The sequence below is a fragment of the Aspergillus steynii genome (genome assembly GCF_002849105.1).
Source record: "Aspergillus steynii IBT 23096 chromosome Unknown P170scaffold_6, whole genome shotgun sequence".
Classification (NCBI taxonomy): domain Eukaryota; kingdom Fungi; phylum Ascomycota; class Eurotiomycetes; order Eurotiales; family Aspergillaceae; genus Aspergillus; species Aspergillus steynii.
In genome coordinates, this window is record NW_020194403.1 from 2,619,622 (window position 1) to 2,639,578 (window position 19,957).

A 19,957-nucleotide genomic window follows, 5' to 3' on the forward strand; every position below is an offset into this window, starting at 1 on the left:
CTCGAGTTCAACACGTTGGCCACGGATCTTCACTTGACTATCTTTCCGGTTAACATAGAGTAAGGCACCATCTTCACGATACCGAACTAGGTCGCCCGTCTTATAAAGCCGGCCGCGGCGGCCCGGATTCCCACGCGCTCCGTTTAATAGCCAGACCGGATCCTCAACCCAAGAAGCGGAGGTTTTGTCGTGATCTCCTAGATACCCTGAGCCCACAAGCGGACCTTCTAACCAGAGCTCACCGACGGCTCCAAGGGGTGCGAGACTTGTGCCTTGCAATGGTTCGACAACCCACGCAGTCAGTCCAAAGCAAAACCCCAAGGTGCGTGGGGAGTCACGTTCGTTGTCAAGGTCGTGAAGTGTTGTAGCCATGCTGCATTCCGCGGGGCCATATATAACCTTGATGTTCAGATGGTTCCAGGTGGCCACATCCTCCGACGCTATGGCCTCCCCGCCTAGAAGAAGGGTCTCTAGACTAGGAACCGTCACAGGGTCAATTGTCCTGACCATCGAGGGGGTGATGAAGGTGTAGTTGACCTTAAGTTGCTCCATACACTCCGCAGTTTTGTCCTTTCGCTGCGCATCGGACGGAATACACATACAACCACCGGCAGCAATAGGATGCAGAAAGTTAAGCCAAGCCGCATCGAAAGCGTAGGACACAAAGTCAAAAACACGGGATGAGGAGGTAATCCCAAGGGCTTGACCTTGATGATGAATGGCAGAACTGAGGTTTTGGTGTGAGATAACAGCGCCTTTTGGTGTTCCTGTACTCCCCGATGTAAATGCAACGAAAAGTGGGTCCGCAGGGTCATTTTGTGGGAAGCGATATTGCTCTGGAAGACGGACAGACTTGAGAAAGCCGATATCAACGGTCACCACTGTTTCCACGAGACTGGATGCCAACGCTCGTTGCCTCTTGGATGTCAGGACAAGCGGCGGCTGGGTTTTCTGTATAATATGTTGTAGGCGCTCCACTGGCTGCTGAGGATCCATTGCTACACCCGCACATCCTGCTTTAAGCACACCGAGCATCGCTACTGGAACACACATAGACTTTTCAAAACACAAGGGAATAATTGACCGTGGGGTGACGCCTCGTGCGGAGAGATGGTACGCAAGTTGGGAGGATAATCTATCAAGTTCACCATAGGTCAAATCCCCGTCCCAAGCGCAGACCGCTGGGGCTTCTGGCTGTTTCTGGATGCGAGCTTTGATCAAATCCGTGACAGAGTTTCTCACTGTCTTAGGAGATTCCTTGTTCCAAGCCCAGATAGCTTCTAGGTCCCGTGGACTGATGATTTGCAAGTCCTCCACGTTGGTCTCCGGTCGAGTTATCATGGCCCTGACAGCCTCAAGGAATGTACTGGCGACGGTAGCAGCTTGGGCCTCCGAAAGCAAGTTGAGGGAGTAATTGATGGAGACCTTGGGGTTGGACTTGCGCAAGAAGACGGTAGTGGCGATGTCATACTCATTTGGATCATCCCAGGTTTCATCATCGAGTGAGATCCCGTAAGCCTGTGTGTCCTCATTTAGCCCGCCACTTTGCACCGACAATGCAGTGTTGAAATAGGGTTCCGAATCGGCATTTAAAATATGCAACACTTCAGCTAGCGGATAGTGTTGGTACTTGAGACCCTCCAGGTAATCTGCCTGCTGGTCCTGCATCATGCTGAGCAGAGGACGGCCGCTGACGAGCCGTGCATGGTTCACAAGAACGTTGATGAAGGGTCCCACAATGCTGTCGGCTTTTTCAACGGGAACATCACGTCCGGAGCTCAGAGAAGCAAAGCAGACCGACTCGGTACTTGTATAGCATCGAAGGACTAGGCCCCATGCAAGGTGAAATACACTTGACGGTGTAAGCCCGTGAATCCGACTGAAGGTTCGTAAAGATTGGTAGATTTCTTCTGTTATTGGCTCGGATGCTATGCCTCTAAGATCAGTAGGCGTCTCGTTGAGTGTCGGGAAGATGCATGGCTCAGCACCTGCCACGCGGCTTTGCCAGTATAGCCGGGTCTCTGATTCCGACACTGTTTGAATGTGCTGGACATAGTCACTATACAAGGGTGCGGGCTGAGCCGGAAGGTTGTCATCATATGCAGCGCGCAGATCCTGCTTGATGGTTTTCATGGATATGGCATCGATGAGTGCATGATTTATGTCAAGCTGGCAGTAAACAGCTCCCTGCAATGTAGGACAAAGCACAAATCTATGTAAGAGGTCCTTCTGCTGGACAGCGGTTTTTTGGTACTCTGCGAGCGCTGCCACGGCCTCCGTTGAATTGCGAGCCGACATAACTTGAATTGGAGGCGAGGCCTGTTTCAGCACTATTTGATCATTGTATCCGTCGAACACAAAACTACCGGTGAATATTGCTCTGAGGGTAGCGTGTCGAGCAACGACCTGGCACCAGGCGCGAACTAGTCGCTGGACATCAACGGTCTCATCTGACTGCACAAGCCAACGCACCCGGGTCCAATACAGATTGGGGTCCTTCGCCTGACTCAGAAGAATTCCTTGCTGGACGGGAGAGCAAGGGTAAATGTCCTCTACCTCACCGAATGAAATTCCAAAATCCTTGAGGGCGTCCAACTTGCGCCGGGTTTCATTAGTAGGAGGCAATAGGGGGAAGTCCGACACGGTATATCGAGGTTGAAGAATGGCCAACTGCTCCGCTGCCGCTTCCAATGTACTTTGGCATTGTGTAATCCACCTACAGAGAGCAGGCTGTTTCTCCATATGGCGACTATGCTGAAAGTTAAATCGCAGGCAGCCATGGATTACCTCGGCTTCAACATCAATGACTGCGAATCGGTATATGTTGCCGGCCACATCAGGGACCTTGCCGTCAAGGTCCTTGCAGGGTTGAAAGAATGCGTTCTTCTTCTCCAATTGTTGGTAAAGGCCAAAGTAATTGAACACAATTTCGTGGCAATCAGACGTCCCGAATGCCTCCTTCCCAGCTGCGTTCAGGTAGCGAGATGTAAAGTAGGGCCACCCATTGCCCGGCGTTTGCCGACGAGCATCCTTGGTTCGAATGATAATCTCAGCAACACTGAGATCAGAATTGGCTGTCACGACTGTTGGTGCGATGGTTGTAAACCAGCCAACGGTTCTTGAAAGGTCCAGCGAGCTGTTCCAGGGCTCTCGCCCATGCCCTTCGGTCAAGATTGTAGCAGGAGCGCGGTCGTCGAATACCTGCATGAAAGAGTGTAACAATGCCGCTTGAAACAGCTCGACTGGTTGCGTTTGAAACGCTAGATTCGCAGCCCCCAGCAGTATATCAGTAACCGGCTTGGGCAGGGTGAACCCTCTTTCAAGAATATTTTCATGGGTATTTTGAAGTGGATCCAACCCCCAGTAATCCGTGCGAGGGAATTCAAGGTTGAACGGCAGCGCAGTCTCCGGGGACAGGTGATCCTTTGCATAGCTCGCCTGCAATTGACACCAGGTTTGGAAGGAGAGAGGCGCGTCGTTGGGGAGCGTGGACCGAGTAGGATCCGTTAGATATTCTTCAACATCACCCAGCATGATACGCCAAGAGACCAGGTCCACAACGAGATGGTGGGCCACAAGGAATAGATACTGCTTGTCCTCGACTTCAATTAAATGTGCACCGAAAAGAGGACCAGTCTGAATGTTCAGGGATTGCTGGAGAGTAGTAAGGGCCGGAATTGCATCCTCCAATGAGGCCACGTTATGAGTTTCAAAGAAATAGGATCTGTCAGTGCTGGGCGTGATGCGCTGAGACCATCTTCCATCCGTGTCCTGGTGGAAGCGAGCCCGTAGCATGGAGTGACGGTCAACGATGTATCGAATACCACGGAGGATGAACTCCGGACTCTGGGGCTTGGAGATGCGCACGAGAAAGCTCTGGTTGAAGTGGCCATGGATGACTGGCTGGCTGTCAAAAAAGAATTTCTGAATAGGAGCAAGCGTGAAATCAGCGTCCAATTTCTCCGTTTCATTTACCGCGAGGTCCTCGGTCTTATTCCCAGAGTGGGCCAAGCGTGCAATGGTCTTCAACTTGAATATATCGCTCACGGTGATACGACATCCGATCGATCGCGATTTGGCTGAGAGTTGCATGGCCGATATTGAGTCTCCACCAAGAGAGAAAAACGTATCGTCGACACCAATTTTGGAGATGTCGATATTGAGAACCTCTGCCCACAGATGTTGTAAGCGGTGCTCTAGTTTAGTCTGTGGGGCTCGTTTTTCAAGCCTGGAGGGTTGGAGCTCTAATAGCTCCTCGGAACTCAGTGATGATCCTTGTTGACGCAGACGCCGTCGGTCTGTTTTTCCTGTAGTAGACAAGGGGATTTCCACAACAGGGACAAAGAGGTTAGGCACCATATAGCTCGGTAACCGGTCGCTTAGGAACTCCTCCAACCCCTCGGTGTAACGGGAAAGTTCTTTGCGCACGCTGGGTGGGGTTCCTGTTGCGGCTTTACCCAAGGCAATGTAGGCCACAAGGGTCGGGCTCGAGCTACCCCGTAGAGTTATTATGTCGGCTGCCACGATGCCGGTCGTTTCGCCGAAAATCCTCTGTCTAAGATGGCACTCGATTTCCTCGAGCTCGACCCGCTGACCTCGGATCTTCACTTGCGTATCCTTGCGGCCGATATACGCTAGCGAGCCGTCCGAGTTATAACGCACGAGATCCCCAGTCTTGTATAACCGGCCCCGGCGCCCTTGCCCCGGACGTGAAGGCGGCCCACGTAACAGCCAGGCAGGATCACTTATGAAAGTGGCAGCTGTTTTGTCAGGGTCACCAAGATATCCCGCTCCTACCAGTGGTCCCTCTATCCACAACTCCCCAATGGCACCCAAGGGAGTAAGACTGGCACCGTCCAGGGGTTCAACGACCCACGGCTGAAGGCCTACCGTAACACCAATGGTATTCGGATGGTCGTCGGGGTCTCTGAATGTATGGATAGTCGATAAGGCGCTGCATTCAGCTGGACCATATCCATTTTTGAGAATCACATTTGGTGCCCATCTCTGGACGTCTTCGCTAGTTACCGCTTCCCCGATCAGCATCAGTGTTTTCAAACTGGGAATGGTCTTCGGGTCAAGAGTGCGAGTCGTGGACGGGGTCAGAAGGGCATAATTAGCCTGCAGCATTTCTATTGAGCCTGCCAAGTCATCCTTTCTTTGCATATCTGATGGAATGCACAAGCAGGCACCTGCGGCGAGCGCATGCAAAAGGTTAAACCATGCAGCATCGAAGGCATATGAGGAAAAGTCAAATAGTCGCGTAGACCTATCACAGCACGCCATCTCACTATGGTATTCAATTGCACTCCGGAAGTTTCCGTGCGTTATAATTGCCCCTTTAGGAGAGCCTGTGCTACCAGAAGTGAAGGCAATGTAAAGTCCGCTGTCCGGGTTAATGGAGGGAAAGATAAATTGACCAGGGGCCGGGTTGGCCATGGCTTTTAGAGCGGCAGCATCAACGGTTACAACCCGTTCGACCAGGCGAGACGCAAGCGGCGTATACATTACTGAGGTTAGGATCAGGCGAGGTTGAATTTGTTGCATAATTGACTGCAAGCGCTCTTCCGGCTGACTTGGGTCAACTGCGGCGGAGGTACTGCCGGTCTTAATGGCCGCGAGCATTGCCACCGGTGTCCACATTGATTTCTCAAAGCAAATAGGGATTATGACGTTGGGACCAGCACCGAGAGAAAGAAGAAAACGGGCTACCTTTGATGAAAGGCCGTCTAGTTCCCCATAGGTCAATTGACCATCCCAGGCGCAAATAGCTGGTCTATCTGGCTGTTCTTTGACGCGCTGCGTGATAAGCTCATACACACACCCCTCGAGCGATGGAGGCACCGTTTCGTTCCAGCGCCAGATCTGGGCAAGATCCTGGTGGCTCGCAGCTTCGACCGACTTGACCAGCTTCTCTGAGGCATCTTCTTCACAAATTTGGCGAAGCACCTCTTCGAACTGCCAGGCCATTTTCTGCGCCTGTTGTGTCTCGATGACCTGGGGGTCGAAACTCATCCTCAGGAGCATTCCATCAGGTTCGAGGCGACACTCTAGCATGAGCGCGTACGTGTTGATACCCGCTAATTCATCGTCGCCACCGGACGGGTCTTCTGGGAACAAACGTTCTGCAGCAGGGCGAGCTGTCTTCAAGCTTGCCGGTTGCACGACCAACAGAGTCTGAAATTGTGTCGCATGGTAAGCGTCGGAATCGATATGGCGGATTCTCTTCAGACCCGTTTGTTCGTAGGAAATCATATCAACCGCCTGCTTCTGCAGGATCTGCAGCAGATCCATCACACTCAAATCCCCGTTTACATTCACCCGAATTGGTACCGTAGCAAAGGTCGGGCCAGCTATCCTCTCCATGTATGGTACAGGCGCTTGTCGGCCCGTTACTGTGGCTCCGAAGATTACATCACTAGTCTGTGTGTAGCGAGCTGCTAGAATTGCCCATGCAGCTCGTACGGCAGTAGAAGCCGTAATATCGTTCCCTGGCCAGGTCAGATCGGCAATGTGGTGCTGTAGTAAATCCTGTGATGTCGGCTCGTATCCAGGGGAAGGTAGCGGTGGGAAAACGGGTGCTTCAATGCCATCCAACTGAGACTGCCAGTATTCATCTGCATCATTTCCAAGCTCTTTCAAGTACTTCACGAAGCCGTTGAACGGTGCTGATGTATCGCAATCTCCACGCCAGTATAGGCTTTCGACTTGTTCAAGCAAAAGCTGCATGGACCAGCCGTCGTATAAAACGTGATGAACCGTCCATACCAAGAATATTCTATCCTGGGATTCATCCGTCACCAGGCCAAAACGAGTCAAAGGAGTCGTCAATCCCATCGATCGTTGTTTCTCGGATTGCAGGAAACTGGCCAGATCAGTGCCGAAACGCCACTCTGGCTCGTCGGCTAGAACGGCCTGGAGGAGGCCTAAGGTTGGGAGTTCGACGACCCTGGTTCTCAAGACGGGTGTCAGATGGATGACCTTCACCCATCCGTCGCGAAAACGAGTCAGATCGATATCGGAAGGTAGCTCCATGACCAGGCACCGGACATAGTCCCCCGGCCGCTTACTTGACAGAGCCAAGAGGCCTTCTTGAAGTGGAGTGCAAGGGAGTAAATCTGCAATGGAATCTGCAGGAACACCACACTCTTGCGCCGCGAGTGCGCATGCATTGTCGACAACGTCATCACCACCGGGTAGCAGGCTGAAAGCGGGTATTTCAGTGGGAGCAGACTGCTCTAAGAGAGCCGCCTGTGCTAGCTCAGAGAGACATGGATGGTTGAAAATTTCTGCCACTGTTAGGACAAGACCTTCTTTCCGTGCGAGCTGCACGAGCCTGATCGCAGCCACGGAATCACCTCCAATCTGAAGGAAGCTATCGTTTGCGGCAATGCTTCGAGCATCGATGTTCAATGCCATTGACCAAAGACGCCGAACCCGCCGCTCCATTTCGGTCTGAGGTTCGCGTCTGTTTCCACGGCCCGGCTGCAGGTCGGCCATTTGTTGTAAGGTCAGCAATGAGGCGGTTTCACGGAGGCGCCGCCGATCAGTCTTTCCGGTGCCAGTCATAGGGATTTCAGAGACTGGGATATAGAGACTTGGCACCATGTAAGTAGGTAATTGCTCGTTCAGCCTCGTACCGACTCCGTGCGTGCAGCGACGAAGCTCATCTCGCACCCGTTCCGGTTCCTGTGTTGCTACCAGACCGAGTGCTAAAAACGCGACTAATATCGCACTCTTGCTACCCCGGGGAGTGATAACTTCAGCCACTGCCGGTATCGTAGGATCGGATAGAGCGTCCTTCAAGTGATATTCCACCTCGCCCAGCTCCACTCGCTGGCCCCGAACTTTGACCTGTGCATCCTTTCTAGCAACGTAAACCAAGCGGCCATCCGGATTATACTTCACGAGATCTCCAGTCTTATACAGACGGCCTCGTCGTCCCGGACAGCCCGGTCCTCCGCCCATCAACCACGGCGGGTCATCCACGTATGAAGCAGCGGTTTTTTCGGGGTCTCCCAGGTATCCCTGTCCGACAAGTGGGCTTTCCAGCCAGAGCTCTCCGGTGCCGCCCAGCGGAAGCAATCTTGTTCCGTCAATGTCAACCACCCACGTATTGCAAGCGACACCTTTGCCCATGCTGCCATCCCAAGGTCTATCGTTGGGGATGTCCTGGAAGGTAACAGCCACGGTGCATTCGGCGGGGCCGTAGGAATTGATCAATCTGCAGTGCGGCGTCCACTGAGCCACATCTGCCTGGGTCATTGGCTCTCCGATCAACAGGATCAATCGCAGCAATGGAACGTCCTTGGGGTCAATCAGTCGGGCGACACTAGGCGTCAGCTGTACATGGTTCACATGAAGCCTGCGCATTGCCGCCGCAATGTCTTCGCGACGTTCGCCTTCATGGGGTATGCAAAGACACGCGCCAGCCGCTAACGTATGAATAATGTTACCCCAGGCCAGATCAAAGGCATATGAAGCGAAATCAAGGACTCGGGCGGTACTGTTCATGCCCAAGGCTTCCTGCTGGTAGGAAATGGCGCTGCTGAAGTTCGCATGATTGATTATGGCGCCTTTCGGTGTCCCTGTGCTACCAGAGGTGAACACGACGTACAGTCTGCTGGTCGGGCTGACTGGAGGTAGTTCCTTGCATTCTAATTGGGGCATTGACTCCAGGACGCTGCGATCCAGAGGAATGACTTTTGGGGCCCCGAGCCGTATCGCGACATCCCGCTGTGCTGGAGAGCACAAGATCCAGGTAGGCTGCAGCTGCTGTACGATCACTCGAAGTCGATCCTCGGGCTGCGTCGGATCCATAGCAGAGATGACAGCCCCCGATTTCATAACGCCGAGAATAGCCACCATCATCCAGACGGACTTTTCAAAACACAGCGGGATAAAATGATGCGAGTCGGCACCCAAATCGATCAAGTAGTGAGCCAGGCGTGAGGAAAGCTGATCCAGCTGCTGATAGTCCAGCTCGCCATCCCAAGCACAGACTGCTGGGGCGTTAGGGCTCTCACTGGCTCGCTTGCTGATCAGATCGTGCACACACGTTTCGACCGAGGCTGGCGCGTGGTGATTCCATCCCCAGATAGTGCAAAGATCGTCGTCGGAAATGGTCGCCATATCCTCCTGTGGTTCTACAGTGCCCCCGAGGATTGTCGATTGACGCGCAGATGCTTTCACACGCTCAACGAGCCGCTGAGCAAACCTCTGGGCAGACTCAGCAACGGGGCAGAAGATTCCCAAGTCCATACTTCCGCGGTGAATCCAGCAATGGACTTCGAAGTCATATCTACCATGAGTCTCATGGGGCCTGGGCTGCGCTCCCGTGGGATCCGTGAAGTGTAGCACCAGCAGGGTACTGCCTTTGGCATGTCCAGCTAGATGGGCAGAAACCACGAGCACACGATTGCTTTCTTGGCACCTATACACCGTTTCCTGAATATCCTTCTCTTGCATCTTCCCCAGCAACCCCGTCGGTCTGCCCTTGAAATGAATTCCCACATCCACCGCGGCGGTCTCTCCCTGCGCCGTGCTGCCTATCTCCATGCTTACATCGTCAGAGTCAAACCACTGCACGATGTGGAGGACCCAAGTGCGCAGAGTAGTCAGAGACAATTCCACCGGGTCCTGGCAGTGACTGCCGGAGACCTGGTGCTTAATTTCGACATGCTCGATCGCCATGTGCACGACTCCTACAGTTTAGCCCGTTCGTATAGATACAATAGTCTCACCTAATTCTGTCTTCGTGGACGATTAGCAAGACATTCCTGGGTGTCTCGATCCATCCTCCATTCCGGGGCATCACTTACGAATGGACAGGACGGTCTCGATCGTCCAAATTCAATCGCTTTCACGTCGTATCGGCTTTCACGCTGCAAGCGACGGATAATCCAGCGCCTTTCTTATATCAAGGGCGAGCATGTGCAAGAACGTTGACTGCAGCAGTCCCTCTTTATCCTCATCCGGCAGGACTATGGCACCATTCCTCCACCCAGCTTTGGTATTCTACCACAGGATCCCTTGCGTGGGGCATTCAGAGCCTTACCATGATCGATTGGCGGGCTCCTACCCGAGCACCGACCTCCTTGCGGTGCACAATCCAAGTATGCGGTCAACCTGCTGACTCCAGCAGGTAGTATTTCGGTCCCATTTGACCTCGGGAAGCGCTGCCGCGTGCATTCCCGGGAGGGCTTACAGGGTTGGCTGCATGGCCCTGGATTCATCCGAACCAGATGCAGACATGATATAGGAGGATCCGGCAAGCATGAGGGCCCTTGCACGAAGAGGTTCCCGGCGGCAGTGGCTGAAAGCCCGGTTGACCGAGTGGCCGTCCGCGAGCTTCGTATATTGGATCAGTCATTGGCGGGATGGATGGCATACTAACACACTCATGAATGAGCGATGACGCGAGGAGAATTGATGAAGGAGAGTAAGACAGTGAGATGCGTGTCTGAGACGGGGTGGGCCCGCGGAAATCCACCGTGCTAGCAGCCGGTCATGTGCTTTGGCTGCCTGAGGCCTAAATTCCCTTCACTCATGACCACAGGGGTTGGAATGTCGGAGTTTCGCTAGGAGGCTAGATGAAATGTTCCTGAAGAAGACTAGTTACTAGCGAGAAACGTTTCTATAGCGTAGAGCCAGAATGGAGGAGCAAAACGAACGATATGTCAGAATAGTACCTAAGGACTCAGTGGAGAGAGGGGTCCTTCGATTGGATTTTCTCGATTTGGTAGGAACTAGGAAGAGTATACGTAAATGTTATTTAAAATAGAAGTATGAGGCAGTGCTTGACTCGGACTACGTATGTATATTGTAGCCCAGTGCTAATCCATCCTCTTCACCCAACACTACCACCCGGTCTCTACTCGTAAACGTCAAAGACCAGGACAATAAAGAATTGTGCTTCGGTATAAGAATAGAACACACGAATTAATGAAGACAAAGTTCTCTTCACTATAGGAGTGAGTTTAAATTTCGAACAACACGGTGATCACAATATATAGTTGCAACGGTCAATACAACTCTATAAATGGACACGTGAAAAGCTTGTCTTAAGATCAGGTATGCCCGGACGCCCAATCACTTATAGTTATCGCCACATAGATTTATATACGCGAACCAGAAGTATAATATCTTTGAAGATCACCAACAAAGTCACCTTTATAAACAACTGTATCGGCCTGATTAAAGATCTATAGAAACAAATCGCCCGGAAACTTAAAAGTTCAAATAGTCAAAAGCTAATCCCACTTTGCTAGGTGCTGCATCCTTATTCTTCCAATATTCACATGTTTTGATCCAAACATGCCCAATTGACGTGTAGGTTATTGCCCGTGACACTCCATGACTTGGGTATGTCAATCTAAAAACAGCACCAAATATTAAATTATGATAATTAAAAGCCCGATTCCCGCACCCAAGCCTGATCTGCCGCCCGAAGAGCTGTGTTCATCCGCTCGAGGATCTCTTCCGGCTCCTCCAGCCCGGTAGAGAAGCGAATAATGGTCTCTTTGACGCCATATGCTGCTGCCTGATCTTTACCCTGCTGCATTGTCATCTGCACGTATGGGGTGGCGATGCTGACGTCCGCTCCAAAGGAAAAGCCTTTATAAACATGCAGATGGTCAAAGAATGTAGCAGCGGTCGCGACTGTAGCAAACTCGATGGTGAACAGCCCCCCGTAGCCCGGACGAAACTCTTCCGTGTCAGGGCGCATTTGCCGCTCGTAGAACGGGAGGGACGAACAGACAGAGGGATAGAAGAGCCGAGTGATTGGACTGGAGGGATCTGAGACGAGGGGCGCAAGACTTTTGATGAGATATAGCGTCGTCTTGTTGATTCGCGCCACCCGATCAAGGAAATCCCGACTGTTGTATTCCAGCCGAATAGCGTCGTCAATGAATAGGTCATTTTGGTAGAATGAGGCCATCTGCTCATGAAGTTCGGCCCAATGCGGGGAATTGGGGTTAAGAATTACACTATCTCCTGTCAGTAAGTCTGGCAGAGGCCAGGTGACTTGTCATTGAAGTGATTGACCCACCTTCCGGCCATCACGTCGGCCTTTCCACTAAATACTTTAGACAGCGAGGTTATCACAATATCTGCAACCCCCAGCATGTCGACGTTGGCAAAGCTTCCAATGCTGTCGTCGACGATCAAGACCATATCGTATTTGTCTGCTAGTTGGCGCAAGCGGTGGAAATCGACGGTCTTGAGCAGGGGGTTGCTTGGACATTCGCACCAGATCGCTTGTATAGGCCGACCTTCTTGGGATAGCAGATCTTGCTGGGTAGCAAGTCGATCCAAATCCGCCTCCGTTCCCAGACTGTAAGACCAGAGCCCGGGGCCCCGTGTTTCCAGGACCTTCAGTGTCGGCTCGTAAAGAAAGCCCACATGGGCTGATTCACCTCCACGCCAGGCAACAAGCAATTGCTGCACCTGATATACGGCTGCCATTCCGGATTGGTATAGAAACACATCGGAAGGGGCAGTCTGTTTACATCTAACCGGGGGCGTTGGGGCGCGGTCGAGCAGACCTGCGATCCTGGAGCGGATGGTTTCATACGCGACATGGTGAATTGGTCTTGGAATGTCTCCAGGAACGGGACGGAAGGACACAATTCGCGCGTTGTCGAAGCTCTGGAGACAGTACTGTGCTAGTCGGGATGAGATTCCAGGTCCAGCGCGTTGCCAAAAGGCACGCGCAAAAAAGGACGCTTCAGAGCGGAACAAAACAGCGTGGAGCAAGGGCTTCGAAGGACCGTCCTCATAGTCAAGACACAAGGGTTTGAAGTCGATGGAGTGCAACCTGATGGAATCGCCGTTTTCTGTTGAGTCCTTCTCATGTCGCAGGAGGTGAATCATATATTCCCTACATGAAAGGGCGAGTCTCGGATTGGAGAACAATAAGACTAAATGATCTTCATCTCCCTTGTGAAGCTTGGCTTTTATCCGGGAGCCGAGCTGCGGTCCTATCTTAGTCCTTGTTTCACAGGCCTCATATGGCAAAAGACTCTTACGTGGCAAACATCCGGATGGAGGATGGATCTGGGATAGCCGTGGGTGACAGCCGCCAGGTGCTGCGGTTTCCCCTGACCAAAATTGACCATATCCGCCCATGTTGGTATCTGAGACAACAGGGTGTGTTGACGACCGGGATATGGATCCCCCAGCTGGAGAGCTTGGACGGTCAGTTTCGACGACGCTGACATTTTCGACAGGATAGTACCTCTCATTCACTTTGCAACAAGCGCGAGAGTACCTTGACCTCCTCTTTCGCTCTCATCCTGCGCTGGTTGGTGTGATGCTGCTGACTTTGAATGCAGGGCTTCCACTTGGAGAGGACTCTGTAGAACCAAGGAATCTGATAGACCAAAAATGAGCTCCGATATTCTGCACCTCGGCAATAGTTCCGACCGGCGATTATCCCTGGCCTTCCAGGAGGCAATAGGTGACAGGCAAGGAGGAGTGGGGCGCATATCTAGGAGACATGTCGGACCTAAACAAAGAAAACAATTCTTGGGTTCGGGAAAAAAAAATAAAAAGAAAAGCGTGCATACCAGTCAGTCTCCTTGCGATAGATATCATGCTATGCCCATGACTACACCACGGCCAAGGTGAGAGATATCGTGCACAATGCAAACCGGCCTTGTTCGGAAGACCTTCCAACCCTTACTCGGAAGCAGTTTGGAATGAAATCTCCGAGACAGACTAGCTATTATCTCTCTGTCCTTGGTGCTGAGGAGTTAACGATATAGGCTTCAGGTTGATCCTACCCACTTGATGATCCAAGTATGTCGATCCATTGCGAAGTGACCTGCATGTCCTACCGTAATCTGGTATTTGTGTGAACATGTCTTGGCTAGGGTGGAGCTTATAGGGTTCTACAGTCCAATGTGAGCTGACAAGCGATTTTCCCGGCAGAATTAGTGAAATACTGTACCGGCTTTGATAGAAGCAACCTCAGTGAGCTTCCGCTCCACCACATGAGACGAGTCATAGAGTGGATGAGTGTAGATTTGACCGCCTGATCGCTCGGAGTACGTCAAACTGCCTGGCCTCCTTGCGGCAAACTCGAGTCAATCGAACACTCCAGGGATGGAAAGACCACTACTCCGCACTATGTACAGCCCGACGGCGATGTAACCCCCGAGAACCAAATCAGCTCCAAAAATTCCTGTGGCTTCCTATCTACATCGCTGGCGGCAGACAACGTATGTCCGCACAGCTTTCTTCAAACACGAAGCTTCTTACCAGATGCACGGCGCGTCTCATTGCACGACGGGTTGAAAAGTGGCATTGCGCCACCTCAGAATTAGACAGGTCGGCCTTTCCCGTCCTACCGGAGGATATCTGCTGAGTTGTGGGGCTCGATCTTCCACGCTCATCCACACTGAGTCAGTGATCCTACCTAAAATGTAAAGCACTCAAAACCATGCCCGGTACAGGGCACCCTTCGGTCACGGAGTAAGACATCCTTACCCACACATACGGAGGTTTCTCTATACCTGGCGGGCTTTCAAGGGATAAGCAGGCATGGTTGTCGATCATCACAGCGCTGTGGAGTTGCTCGCCGCGCAACACTATGCTCTGCCCACCGTTGGGTCCTCGGAGGCTTTCCTGCTGCCGGAACTAGCCGTATGGAATGATGGGGGAGAACCCGATGTTCGTGGTCGAACGTCGCCTTGCGTCTCACAAATCGCGCAGTACTTTAGTATCGAACCCCTATTCACGACGGTGAGCTCGTCAAGTGGTTACGTGATCGACTCTGTGTTAGTGCAGATCCGAGTGGGTCGAAATGGTCTCAGTATGGCCTTCCTTGCCCGCTAATCGCCTCCTTATGACCAATCACATGTGTTAGTAGGGAGGTTCCTGAGACTTGGTAGCGCTCACATGGGTCATTTTGACCTAGGCCCCGATATGGCCGCCCATCTAGACGAGTCTCAATGCAGGTTCGGACTGTGAAACCTGAATCGCTCTTTTCTCCCGCCCACCATGACCTCAACTGGTACGGGCCGCGTGTAACGTATTCCTATGTATGCATATTCAACATCTAAATCGATTCGGACTACAGAGTCGAAACTTTAAAACCCGAATCGGATAGATTATCTCGGATCGTTGGAGTGATCGCCAATTTGTGCCCTAAACCCTGATGCTCCATTCATTCTACCTGTATTGCTCTCCGAGCGTGTTGGTGTTGGCGTAGAGCCGTGCACGATCGAGCGTGGCCATGGCCGGTTAAAAGGTCAACTTTCTGGATCTCGCGGGATGGAATACCACCGACCAAAGGCCACCGAGCTGCTTGTTGTAGACCTCTCCATCAGCTGTCAGCTCTAGAACAAGCCATGTCGTCATGATATCAGGAGAGATGCCATCCAGATGCCAGGAGCTCCACTCGCTCAGTTCACTTTCTTGCCTACCTTCCGGGTAGGATTTCCAGCGGACGAGCACACTAACGTGAGGCCAGCAACTGAATCGGGTCCTCGTATGATGGCGAAACTATCAATGTCACCTGGAACTCGGTCGTGAATTATTGTTCCGTCCCATTCCTAGCTGAGTGGAGAAACGTCGACACCAGGTCCGAACGCCGAGTGGAATGTGGTGACCTGGACTTTTTATTCTTCTCTCAACAAGACGTGACATTCCTGCTTTTCTTGAACATACGGGGAATGTGCGCCACAGGCCCTATCACCGCTCATGCTAATGACCCGGGTTTTCGGCGAGAAGATGAGCTGGTAGAGGCCGAAAGGGAGCAAATATATTCCAAATTGCCGTGCCACCACGCTCGTGATCGCGGCATGATACGGGGGTGATGACGCTAGCTGATGACTCCAATGGCAAAGTCGGGTCCTGACGCCACGGCCGGTCCACATTGTATCCTTTGGGGTGATGATAAGTCCAGGCATCATCAAGAAGGTGAAGCATCGTCAAACTCGCGCGATGCAACTGCCGCTAGTGCGCCTTTAGGTCTAGCGTGGTCCAGTGACCCGTGCTCCCCGATTGGGTCACCTCCGCAAGCAACCAACTTACTCCGCCGGCGGCCTCCATCCAGGGTTCACCAACACTCGACGATGTATTCTCCCTTTGTCCATGATTCACGCCGTCTGAACATGGATGGTCTTTGGGCAGCCGATGAATCATGGCATTGCATCCGCAATATCGATGACCGTTGGATGCAACATGGGTTGAACGAAATGGACGGGCTCGCAAATTGATAAGATGGCAACATCGTGGCCCCAGGTCGAGTATAATGACAAGTTTGAGAATCCAGACGTTCTCAGTAGCTCGGTGCACGTTTACCAACCAACAGACTCGTCAAATATGTCGAAAACAAAAGACGCGAACACAAACGGCTCCCAACGTCTTCTGGATGACGATTTCAAGGCGGTGGTGGAAGTGACGATGGAAAGATGGAAGATTCCCGGAATGGCTATTGCAGTAGTCGATGGGGGCAACACCTGGGCCGAAGTATGGTCCTTGTCAATGGTATCAAGTATATGATGGACTGACCACTCCTTTCTTAGGGATATGGCTATGCTCAGCTTCCCGATACCCCGGTCACCCCAGACACGTTGTTTTACGCCGGAAGCACGACCAAGGCATTCACTGCAGCCACTCTGGCAATGCTGGTAGAAGATGACGAAAGCTATCCTCAGGTGCAATGGGGTACCCCTGTGAATCAGTTGATCCGCGATGATTTCGTTCTGAGTAACGAGTGGGACACCGATAACATCACCGTTGAGGACATCCTCTCCCATCGGACGGGCATGCCTCGCCATGAATTCGCGTACGGGGGAGATTACGACGGACACCCGGCGACACTGCAGGATATCGTGAGGAGCTTGCGCTACCTACCACGCAGCGCGCCGCCCCGGACTACCTTTCAGTACTGTAATGTGATGTTCATCGTCGCGTCGCACCTCATCGAGTCTCTCACCGGTGATTGGCTGGGCAACGTCTTCCGTCAGAGGATTTGGGACCCTCTTGGGATGAACATGAGCTTTCTTTCTCTGCAGGACGCACAGGACTCCGGGGCCGAGCTTGCACAGGGTTACTGCTATAACGACGATGCGGACAATCCCGGGTTTCAGAAGGTGCCGTGGAAGAATAAGCCGGAGGTATCCGGCGCTGGAGCTATTATCAGCAATGTCAATGATTACGCCAAATGGGCCGCTACATCGCTCCGGCAGAACTCGCGCTTTTACTCCCCGGCTGGGTACTCGAGCATCTTCACCCCAAGGACGCTGGTGCCGTATCAGAAGCCCTGGTCTAAGCCCTCGGCCTACGCACTGGCTTGGTACACCGACGTCTACAATGGGGTGGAAATTGTGTGGCACGACGGCGGAATCGACGGGTTCGGGGCGGAGATTGCCCTGATCCCGTCGCTGGACTTTGCCGTTATCACGATGGCCAACACTACCTATTCCTCTAATTATGCAGGGACCGCGTTGGTGTACCACCTGATCGATAATAAACTGGGTCTCCCATCGACGAAGAGATTCGACTGGAATGCATACTACGAAGATCTGGAAGCCCAGATGGAGGCTGCTCTCGATAACGCCTTGGAAACATTCTACCCTTCTATCCCATCACCCGCTCGGCCCCCGTCCCTCCCTCTGGCCCTCTACATAGGACACTATTGCCATCCCGCGTACCGCCGATTATCGATTCTCTGGGACGAGGAGAAGGGTGTCCTCCATGCAAGCCGCCCGGACTCCACCACCCCGTGCACGCTAACGTTCTCGCCGGTCAGCGGGGACTTTTTCCTCGTGACCGTGCAGATCGTCGGCGCGAAAACCGTGCTCCCCGCGGAATTCCGCCTAGGACCGGACGGCACGCCGTCTATGGTTGGCATCGCGTGGGAACCGACTCTGGGCGACGAGAAGATCTGGATGGTAAAGGAGGACGAACGGGGCAGTCGGAGGAAGAAATACTTGGCAGGGATGCCTCGTGGCGTGATTGACCCCCTTCATCCCATCGACTTCTGAGTTGAACGGGTCAGGCTGTGTCTTTCTGGGCTGGAGGGCTTGTCGAGAAGTGGGTGTGCGGGTGATGGTCAACTACGTATGTAACTACATGTACTTGATTTCTAGGATGACCAGCCCGGTTCGCTTAGAAAGCTCTCCGCGCGCATTCGTTAGTTGTTTTAGCTCCTGTCTCGCGGCCAGGAGGCGACGGCCGCCTTGGGCTCATATTCATTCCTAGTTCAATAACCTGCAGATCTAGCAGCCCCCGCACAAGTGGATAGGGCTGTAGCACTAGGCGTTCAACGATAATTCTGTTGGAGATCGTGCCTCTTCCATACTAGGGCAGGCCCAAAAATATCATGTTCCCGCTGGTATTCTGCCGGCAGCTAGATCATTTGTATACTCCATACCTACTCTATATAATGAACTGCGTGAATAAATCGCTTAAAGAAATAACTTATATATTTACCTAAATTGAATAATGGCTTACAATACCAAGTCAGGAAGACTCCTGCGGTTTTTATAAGAATTCTGCTATCCAACCTACTATATACATCACTAGACAACGTTGGATCAAACTTACCTACCTATAGTTAGTCAACCTTTATTAGTAATTACTACTACGATATAAAAAATCACTAAATTGTATTTATAATCCATTCAAGCAATTCGAGCGATTCGAGCGATCAATTCGAGACGTCAATTCGAGACGTCAATTCGAGCGATCACTTGGAATGATTCATTCGAGCAATTTATTGAAGCGATCATTCAAGTGAGTTGTTCAAATGGTTAATTCAAGTAATTATTGAAGTCAGCCAAGTAGGCAAGGGAGCAAGGTAGGACTTCCTCACTGACAATTAGCCCATTCATGCCGCCCGGATCAAAGGCATAAGACTAAGAATAAAAATGATTGCCGTGTAGCTACAGTCTCGTATCACTCATTCTACATTCACTTCACAGTCTTTCGTTCTTTTACTTCAGATTCCGTCTAATTCAGTCATTCTTTATAGATTCTATACTAGTATAGATCGTCACTCCTTACGACGCCTCATTCTCTAAAGCTAATTACCTATCCTGGCGGACGAATCCGATCAACATGCGAAGCGCCATTGCTATTTCCCCGGTAGCGGCCCTTCTGGCCACTCTTCTCCTGCTGCTGCGCGTCACCTCCGCGGTGCCAGTCACCACCGAGATCGCCGTGCGTGCCCCTACCCCAACGGAAAAAGAAGTAATCTCGGTCTCGTTCTACGTCGACAAGATCAAGGAGATGAACCTCGTTAGCGGCAAGACCTGTCTGTTCTACTTCCGCCTGAACGGCGCAGAGGGCGAAGACACTGCTCGTAACTGGTACAGGAAATATGGGCCCGCGGAAAAGGGCTCCCTTAGCCCCGGGTCGAAGAAGAAAGACCCTGTCACCTACATGGATGCTGCTCCCTCCTTGTTTAGCTACCGATTGAGCATGCCCGCGATGGTGTCCACGCCTCCGAACATGAAGAATGACAAGACCGCCGGTGACAAGATCACATCTCGGTGGATCGCCAACGGACTTGTCTCCCAGGCCGTGGCTGAGAGCTGCGAAGGCGATGCCTACTTCTTTACACCAGAGGGCACGGATTGGACGGAGGTGTATCCGTATAAAGCCTCCCAGACCAACTTCTGGTGGGACTTTGAGTGGCCCGCTCTCTTGAAGAACAGCAAAGTCAACAACGTCTACCAGATTGATCCGACCAAGGCCACCGAGGTCCCCAAGGAACCTATCTCCACGAAGGGAAAGGTAGCCAACCAGGAGTACCAACCCGACAAGAACCGTCCCCTCGCGACTGGCTGGGAATACGATCCCAACAAGGCCGAGACTGGTGCTTAGCCGGCTACCACCAGCAAGGGTGGCGATGCGACCCAGCCAACCTAGGTACTCAGCCCGGCAACAATGGTAACACTGAAAAGAAGGGAGGCCACAGGAACTAAACATCCCTCTGCGC

General features: G+C 52.3%; 6 protein-coding genes across 6 annotated transcripts; 3 read left to right on the forward strand and 3 right to left on the reverse strand.

The window, feature by feature from the left end:
* Positions 1–1,296: 1,296 nt before the first annotated feature.
* Positions 1,297–6,837, reverse strand: P170DRAFT_362047 (acetyl-CoA synthetase-like protein; the record flags this gene model as incomplete). Its single annotated transcript, XM_024844502.1, has 2 exons — positions 1,297–6,270; positions 6,322–6,837. Coding segments are annotated over 2 exons (5,490 nt in total), but the record flags the coding sequence as incomplete, so codon positions are not given.
* Positions 6,838–11,407: 4,570 nt separating this feature from the next.
* P170DRAFT_511815 (cystathionine gamma-synthase) lies at positions 11,408–13,223 on the reverse strand (the record flags this gene model as incomplete). Its single annotated transcript, XM_024854927.1, has 3 exons — positions 11,408–11,990; positions 12,053–12,975; positions 13,032–13,223. 3 exons carry the CDS (start codon positions 13,221–13,223, stop codon positions 11,408–11,410), a joined length of 1,698 nt encoding a protein of 565 aa, XP_024702474.1.
* A 359-nt stretch (positions 13,224–13,582) lies between these two features.
* On the reverse strand, positions 13,583–14,330 carry P170DRAFT_438877 (uncharacterized protein). The gene is made up of 2 exons (XM_024849706.1): positions 13,955–14,330; positions 13,583–13,895 (listed from the first exon to the last, which is right to left on the reverse strand). The coding sequence occupies exons 1-2, from the start codon at positions 14,009–14,011 to the stop codon at positions 13,773–13,775; spliced, it is 180 nt and encodes a 59-aa protein (XP_024702475.1). The 5' UTR covers positions 14,012–14,330; the 3' UTR covers positions 13,583–13,772.
* Positions 14,331–14,547: 217 nt separating this feature from the next.
* Positions 14,548–14,976, forward strand: P170DRAFT_511816 (uncharacterized protein; the record flags this gene model as incomplete). Its single annotated transcript, XM_024854928.1, has 2 exons — positions 14,548–14,818; positions 14,873–14,976. The coding sequence occupies 2 exons, from the start codon at positions 14,548–14,550 to the stop codon at positions 14,974–14,976; spliced, it is 375 nt and encodes a 124-aa protein (XP_024702476.1).
* Positions 14,977–16,318: 1,342 nt separating this feature from the next.
* On the forward strand, positions 16,319–18,231 carry P170DRAFT_438878 (putative penicillin-binding protein). Its single transcript, XM_024849707.1, has 2 exons — positions 16,319–16,479; positions 16,536–18,231. The coding sequence occupies exons 1-2, from the start codon at positions 16,333–16,335 to the stop codon at positions 17,997–17,999; spliced, it is 1,611 nt and encodes a 536-aa protein (XP_024702477.1). The 5' UTR covers positions 16,319–16,332; the 3' UTR covers positions 18,000–18,231.
* An 843-nt stretch (positions 18,232–19,074) lies between these two features.
* Positions 19,075–19,842, forward strand: P170DRAFT_428392 (uncharacterized protein; the record flags this gene model as incomplete). The annotated part of the gene is made up of 1 exon (XM_024847837.1): positions 19,075–19,842. The coding sequence occupies one exon, from the start codon at positions 19,075–19,077 to the stop codon at positions 19,840–19,842; it is 768 nt and encodes a 255-aa protein (XP_024702478.1).
* Positions 19,843–19,957: the final 115 nt, after the last annotated feature.